Raw genomic sequence first — 8771 nt, 5'->3', positions numbered from 1 at the left:
TTCTTAATTATGTGGATAATTGGGTAATTATTGATTAGTGAAAGATTAATAAATTAATAATTAATTAAAATTTGGATAGGCTTGATGGATCTTACCACCAACGTGGCTGCCCATGAAGTGGTTAACAAAAGCCACTAAGTGACTCATACAAGAAGTAGCAAGGTGTTACATTATTAGTTTAATAATGTCTTCCTATGAATGTCTTCACAAGAGTAGATCATTTATATGGCAAGCTATATGGAAAGATAAAGACAAAAATGGAACCTCCAAATGAAACGGCAACAGGATCAGTGTGCCCTCCTCCAAAGGTTTCAAGAGAATTGGCAAAAGCTATGTCTCTATAATATGCTTCCCCAAGCCCTTCTTTACAAATTGGAAAAGGGAATGAATGAAACATACAAGGTTAATATTTCTTTAAGCCTTCTGCACGTAAATTGTATAGAAGCAATTACTTTAGCAATGCAAGCTAATGTTTTCTTACCCCCCTTAAAATTAGAAGATACAACATCACGTTGCAGAGAGATTGCATACGTGATTTACAATGGTCGGCACTGTAACGTGAGATTTTGCGATTCTAAGGAAGTACGGTGCAATCTTTCTCAAAAATGTCATATAAATTTTACCCTACTTCGATCCGCCATTACGTGTTTTTGCAAAAGATGTGTGTTAGAGGAATTGTCAAGAGAATCGGTTCAGGTCTGTTAAGGCTATCCCTTCTTTCTTTTTGGCATGATCCATACGATACAAACCAAACGAGTAAACGCAAAATTTTCATAAATGACTCTATTCATAGAAGTATTAGGGGTGTCTATGTTATTGATTCCCCATATGAATTATTATTATATCGTTTATTCATGGGTCTCGAAAAATACGTAAATTGATAAAGTTTATTACATGATATTAATCAAAGGCATAATGGTCTTATGACACTCCGAAAGATTTTATTGACGTACTTCTCATGCATTACATTCATTTATACATGTACATTGACCCATGACCAGATGACGTTATATACGCATATATATATATATATATGTATATATATGTATATAGGATATGGAAAAAGGTTACGGCGTTATATACGAACCATCACCTGATTAGCTAGTATACGTTGATGATTTGCCCACAGTGGCCGAGATGATAAGATTGGATGCCCTCAGAGGCTTGATGATGTTAAGAACGCATATACCCATGCATGGTATGACATTTTATATGCATATTCATGGCATTATAATTTAAATGATTCATAGAGCTATTCAGATATACATGTTGAGTCTTTTACTCCATGTTTCTCTCATGTCTATTGTTTATTGATTTTTATTCCTTACATACTCGGTACATTATTTGTACTGACGTCCCTTTTTGCCTGGGGACGCTGTGTTTCATGCTCGCAGGTCCCGATAGGCAGGTTGAAAGTCCTCCAAGTAGGCTATCAGCTCAGCGGAAGATGTTGGTGCGCTCCATTTGCTCCGAAGTTGCTTATTTGGTTAGTATGACTTAGACATTTATTGATTGGTATGTCGGGGCCCTATCCCGGCCTTATGACGTTCATGTACTCTTAGAGGCTTATAGACATATGTTATGTATATGAAAGATTGTATGGCCTTGTCGGCCTATGTTCAGTGTACGAGTGATTATTTTGGCCTTATAGGCCCGTACGTCATATGTATAAGTCAGTATATCAGGTTGGGTCATTTTATGTCGAGTGTTCTGGCCCATTTACCCATGTTGATGTAATGAGAAAGATACATTACGTTGGTACTTGGTTGAATAAGGTACTGGGTGCCCGCGCGGCCCATCAATTTGGGTCGTGACAAAGACATAGTATTTTAATACACATATCATTCTTAAACACATTACCAAAGGATAACATAATGTGATAGGAACATTCGTAACACGTTTTGAATACATAATTCTTGACACTTTGCTTATTCGGGACAATCAAATTTATTTGGAACAACTCGAAACATGAGAATAAGGAGCTTGAACCAACCATACTTGAAACTTACCGAAACATCATGGAATTCAATTCTAAGAGAGTAGTTTAGCCAACAAACCTCGCTTTGAGCTTTCCTTAAATTACGGCAACATTTTGGAAATTTTAACAATCCCAATCTATTTTGAGACATAACAAAATTGAACCATAATTAGGAAGATATTCATGGTCTCAGCTCATTTGAGCATTTTATCAAACACTAGATGTGCAAATTTAACTACAAGGTTCTTCTACAAGATTTCCTTCACTCCACAACCCAATCTTTACTTATTTGAGCTCAACAAACTTCCCACAAACTTTATTAGTACAAGCATGTATAAATAATACTCTTACACCCAAGAATCATACTCCCAATCACCTATCATTTACCCCAAACTCTAAATTGAAGACTAGGGGTTTGAATCTTACCACTTAGATAAAAATCTTGTGATTGGCTTCCTTGATTCTTGAAGATTGGTGCAAGATTGGATGATTAGAATGTTAGGTTTCCTCCTTCTCTCTCTAAAATGCTCTTACCTCTCTCTAAAACCCTCAGGAAAACACCCCAAAATAAGCCCCAAAGGCTATTTATCAAAATGGGGTCGGGTTATGAAAATAGAAAAATTAACCCTCCGAAATCAGGTTTGCGGTCGCATAATGGACCGCACAATTGGTATGCGGGTCGCACAATGCACCGTAAAACTGATGCCCAGAAATGGGCTTCACTGGACAGGTTTGCGACCAGTTTTGCGGTCGCATAACCACTTCTGCGATCGCATAATGGTTCTGCTGTGGCAGAATTGGCCGCATAATCGCATTCTGCCAGCCTTTGGTAATTTGGTCATAACTTCTTGTAAGACTATCCAAATGACAAACTGTTGGAAGCATGAGAAACTAGACTCAAAGATCTTTCATTTGATAGGTAGATCGTCACATAAATCCTTATAAATGTAGATATGCTCGTTTAAATTTTTGTCATGTGCGTACCCATTTGAAACTTTAGTCTATCATGAAATTTTCAACTTGACTTGGACTTAGGGCTCTCCTTAGACCCTACACCACTTATAATATGCCTAGTATACTTATTATCGTATCCAATTTATATCCATCATATTAATAGTCCTTGTCTGCACACAAAATAATATAATGAGCGCACATCAACTTTCTTACTGATAACAACACGATAGGGGTCCAAGAATTACTAAAGAAAATCAAGAAACGTGCGGAAGCTAAAAGAAAATAAAGAAACAAAAAAACAACGGATAATTAAAGATAGATTGAATTCAAGAAAGAGTTTCTTGAATTCAAGAAGTCTATTCTTGAAGTTGAATCCTAACAATAACAATTAGCTAACAAAGAACTAATTGCCTTTGGTAGAGAATTAAAAACAAGAGATAGATTGTGAAACCCGACCCTTTAGAATAACAAGAACAACAATAAGCCTAAACTTATCACCTTTCTTGAATACCTAGAAGTGATCTAAGATTTCGAAAGAGTTTAATCTTACCACCTTAAGTTGAGTCTTGAAGGTTGAAGAATAAATCCAAGAGTAGCCACACACAAGAGTGCAAGAAAAATCTCACAATTTTTATTGATATTGTCTATAATAATCTAAAAATCTAAAAACAAATATGGCACTCCTTTATATAGAGAGGGGGTCACGAAATTCCTACCTAAAAACAAGGAAATAAAGTCCTAAACTACTTTGGACAACAAGTCCAAATACCTTAGGAAAAGGAAAAACACTAGGAAACAAAAACCAAGTCAATCTTGGAAAGTAACTCCAACAATCTTAGGAAAAGGAAAACATAACCTTAATTACTTAGGAAAGCAATAAATCTAGTACCAAAATATATGGAAATAAGTTAAAACCAATCTTGGATAGAATCTTGAAAGTCCCAAACCAATCATGAATAGGATCTTGGAAATCTTGAAGGCAACTTGCAAGAAACTTGGCACCAACTTCTATCACGCCCATTGAGCCTTTCTTGGGCCGAAAGTAAGTCCTTTTTATGTTATAAAAACGTGGCTTCACGTAGGACTTATTGGGCTGCAAGTTTGGACACATTTTTAGGTTCCAAATAGGTCCAATAGTGGCCTGATCTGGTCCTTCTTCAGAGGATGTCTTTTGGGTTCTAATCCACCTTTTCTTGGACATAAATTTGGATCATAAAATAATTATAATACCTAGACAACTCATATCCTTTATCCTTGAGCTCTCCATCCCAATTAACAACTTTTTTATTTGCACTTGAAGTCTAATGACCTTATTTTGCAACTCTTTAGCTTGACATCTTGTTAAAGGCCCTCTTTGAGATTCCAAAGCTTTATTCTTGTCCTTGAATAGATTTGAGCTTCCTAGGATGCTATCATTCCCCTCTTCTTGAAGAAAATTCGTCCTCGAATTTCGACCTTGCAAGAAAAAAAGGTCACGCACTAGTAAATGGCATCCACTAATCTGAAAAAATGGTAGGAATAAAACAAGATAGTGACCATGTATCCACTTAACCCAATTAAGCCTAATAGGTGTAAATACTCATTTATAAAGCATATGGACATCATCGTCCCAATAAAATTTATGCCTACTTAGAGTTGTCCAATAAAAACCTCTCTTAGATGCACTATGTAATGAAATTTGCAATGCGATATTGTCAATAAGGTAGTCCAAAGATGTGCATGCCAAAGAAATTACAAAATATTGGTCATGCATCCATATTTAACACAAGTATCTCTGCCACATGTATCAAATAAGACACTCTTATGATATAGCCAAGTATCAATTATAAATCCCATGGATTCTTCTACATATAAGTTATTCAAAGAAGCACATAAATTCTCAGAAAGGTCAGAAGAACCCATAAATTCCAAAATATAAATTTCAATACATTCAAGCTCATGATTATAACTTTCCCCAATAATATTTGCAACATCAATGGATTCTACATGATTGCTCAAACTGTCATAGAAAGAGTCATAGATAGGTTCATGAAAGAGTATTTGATCACTAATGTCACAATAATTATGCATATCCTCTTTACTAGTAGCAAACACTTTTATAGGCTCACAATCAACATGACTAGAGGAATGACTTCCCATCAAACAACAAAACTCACATTCTAGCAATTTACATGAAAACTCATTAGACTCTTGAATAAGAGAAGAAAGAACATTTAACTCATTAGCAAGCCTCTTCTCATAAATTTCATGCCTCTTTCCACCAAGTTGGAATGCATAATCATCTATGTCATACTCAATTTCAAAAGGAAGTAAATTACTCTTACACTTTAACTTAGATATTACAGTTAATGACTTGGTATGCATCAAAATATCATCATCCACAAAAATTATAAAGTCACCAACATAAGAAATAAGAGTATAGTTCATTACCTCTAAACATACTTTAGGTGTTCTAGAAAGGCCAAGAATGTGAATGAACCAATTACACATATCATACTTGGACTTATTTACTAATGGAACAACATCACCTTGTATTCTTTTATGCAATGATTCCAGCTTAGCAATGGCTTTAGGAAACTCCATGTCATAAACCTGTAAATAAGAATTAAAATAGTCAAAAGGTTCAATAACAAAGAATTTAACCAATCTTTTATCTTCCACCATCCAACAAGAATTAATTTCGCCTAATTCATGTTGGAATCTAATTAGATCCTTTACCACCATTTCTCGCGCCTCACCTCTCCTTTCAAAAGGTCTTTCAACACGTGGCTGTACAAAATCACAAGAACTAAAACAAGAATGAGTTAATGGGTTAGGAAGTAAAGAAATTTTATTCTTGCTTACACTCTCTTTGGCTTTTATCACGAAACTAACTTTTCTTTCACCCTTAGCCTCTTTTCTCTCGCTAAAGTTTTTTTTTTCTTCGTTACTGAAACTCTCTTGTTTTTCTCTCTCTACCTCAAAGACTTTTCTTATCTCATTGCCTTCTCTCTTTTCTTTTCCCTCAAGCTCACTCTTTTTCTCAATTGACATCCCATTCTCTTCACTCAATACAACCTCTCATTTTTCCTCTCTTGGGATGTCAACATGCACTCCCTTACTCCTCTCATTCTTTTCTCTCTTATATTTTTCCATATTCTCTTTAACAGTCTTTTCATCTTCATAAATTTGTGAGGGAGTCAAAGGTCCAAGAATAAGTTTCTTCCCGTTAACCTCAAAAGAGTACTATTTTTTTCATATTATATGAAGCTCTTCTATATGCATACCATGGCTTTCCCATCAAGATATGATAATTATTCATGGGAATCACATCACACCAGATCACATCCTCATACCTTCCAATAGAGAATAGTAATAACACTCTTTTATCTACTACCTTTACTCCTCTCAATATGTAGGGTTCAATATGCTCGACACAAGGCAAGTTCAATTTTTCAACCATATAAGTGCTAATTGAGTTATAGCCAAACTCTTTGTCAATTCTAAGGGCACAAATCGCAGACATCACTTTAGCTCTTGTTTGAAAAATAATTTTACCATTGTCTTCCTTCCATTCGGTATACTGTAAGTTCGACTTTTCAAGTTGTTGAGTCATAACTCGCCTCCTTTCACTATAACTACCTGTTTGAAACATCTTGAACAAAGATTAGAAGAATTATGTATCTCTCAAATTTTGCCTTTTTTCCTCTAATGTTCTCGCCTCTCTTGCCTTTTTTCACTCAAAGCAACTCTTGGTCGTTAAACTTTAGATTTATTAATAAACCTTACTAGTCACAACCCTTAGTGATAAGAATGTAGAGTTAGAAAAAGAAAAGGAAAGTGAAGGACCAAACCTTGGAAGAATAGGAATTGGTTATGTATAAAAGTAAGGAAAGAATTTAGGAAACCCAAAACCCACAAGAATAAGGAAAGAAGTTACCTTAATCTTCAAGAACTAGGATCCCCTCTTCTTGTTTTCTTGACTTGGAAACCAACCAAATAACACTTGAATTCTACAAATAATAATGAGCCATAATGCTTTTCTTTTGGCTAATTTTCGTTTTTTTTTTGTTTTTTTTTTTTTGGGTTTTGTTTTACTCAAGAACCTCCCAAGATTATCAAGATTGAAATCTTGATTCGCCTATGCTCTGATACCACTGGATAACAACACGATAGGGGTCCAAGAATTACTAAAGAAAATCAAGAAACGTGCGGAAGCTAAAAGAAAATAAAGAAACAAAAAAACAATGGAAAATTAAAGATAGATTGAATTCAAGAAGTGTATTCTTGAAGTTGAATCCTAAAAACAACAATTATCTAACAAAGAATTAATCGCCTTTGGTAGAGAATTAAAAACAAGAGATAGATTGTGAAACCCGACCCTTTAGAATAACAAGAACAACAATAAGCCTAAACTTATCACCTTTCTTGAATACCTAGAAGTGATCTAAGATTTCGAAAGAGTTTAATCTTACCACCTTAAGTTGAGTCTTGAAGGTTGAAGAATAAATCCAAGAGTAGCCACACACAAGAATGCAAGAAAAATCTCACAATTTTTATTGATATTGTCTATAATAATCTAAAAATCTAAAAACAAAGATGACACCCCTTTATATAGAGAGGGGGTCACGAAATTCCTACCTAAAAACAAGGAAATAAAGTCCTCAACTACTTTGGACAACAAGTCCAAATACCTTAGGAAAAGGAAAAACACTAGGAAACAAAAACCAAGTCAATCTTGGAAAGTAACTCCAACAATCTTAGGAAAAGGAAAACATAACCTTAATTACCTAGGAAAGCAATAAATCTAGTACCAAAATATATGAAAATAAGTTAAAACCAATCTTGGATAGAATCTTGAAAGTCCCAAACCAATCATGAATAGGATCTTAGAAATCTTGAAGGCAACTTGCAAGAAACTTGGCACCAACTTGTACCCAACTTCTATCACGCCTATTGAGCCTTTCTTGGGCCGAAAGTAAGTCCTTTTTATGTTATAAAAACATGGCTTCACGTAGGACTTATTGGGCTGCAAGTTTGGACACATTTTTAGGTTCCAAATAGGTTCAATAGTGGCCTGATCTGGACCTTTTTCAAAGGATGTCTTTTGGGATCTAATCCACCTTTTCTTGGACATGAATTTGGACCATAAAATAATTATAATACCTAGACAACACATATCCTTTATCCTTGAGCTCTCCATCCCAATTAACAACTTTATTTGCACTTGAAGTCTAATGACCTTATTTTGCAACTCTTTAGCTTGACATCTTGTTAAAGGCCCTCTTTGAGATTCCAAAGCTTTATTCTTGTCCTTGAATAGATTTGAGCTTCCTAGGATGCTATCACTTACTAGCGCTCAAGTACTTCAAAATTTTATCCGGGGTGTTACACTTACAAAAAGAATTAGTGTGCCCCAAGGCGACACACTCGGCCAGATGAAACCCTTCTCTAGCAAATGCTTCAATTGCTTCTTCAGTTCGTTCAATTCTGTCGGAGCCATTCTGTAGTGTGAAATAGATATAGGCAGCGTGCCTAGCACCACATCGATCCCAAAATTGATCTCCCTGTCTGATGGGATCCCTGGAAGCTCATCCGAAAAGACCTCTGGAAATTCATTCACAACTAGCACATACTCAAGTGTCGGTGCCTTAGCCTCAATGTCCATGACTCGGACCAAGTGGTAGATACAACCCTTGCTGATCATCTTTGCTCCCTCAAGGGAAGAAATAAACCTACCCTTTGGCATAACATCTTCCCCCTTCCACTCAATGACCGACTCGTTTGGAAATTCAAACCTAACAATTTTGGTTCGGCAATCAATCTTGGCATAGCATGATTGATGCCAGTCCATCCCCAT

At 35.5% G+C, this 8771-nt stretch overlaps 1 protein-coding gene across 1 annotated transcript; it reads right to left on the bottom strand.

The window, feature by feature from the left end:
- Positions 1–217: 217 nt before the first annotated feature.
- LOC138897493 (uncharacterized) lies at positions 218–8771 on the bottom strand. Its single transcript, XM_070183467.1, has 2 exons — positions 8357–8771; positions 218–360 (listed from the first exon to the last, which is right to left on the bottom strand). Exons 1-2 carry the CDS (start codon positions 8769–8771, stop codon positions 218–220), a joined length of 558 nt encoding a protein of 185 aa, XP_070039568.1.

This window comes from Nicotiana tomentosiformis, chromosome 8, assembly GCF_000390325.3.
Source record: "Nicotiana tomentosiformis chromosome 8, ASM39032v3, whole genome shotgun sequence".
Classification (NCBI taxonomy): Eukaryota; Viridiplantae; Streptophyta; class Magnoliopsida; order Solanales; family Solanaceae; genus Nicotiana; species Nicotiana tomentosiformis.
Note: the sequence above shows the minus strand (reverse complement) of the source record. Positions and strands in the feature narration are given on the sequence as shown.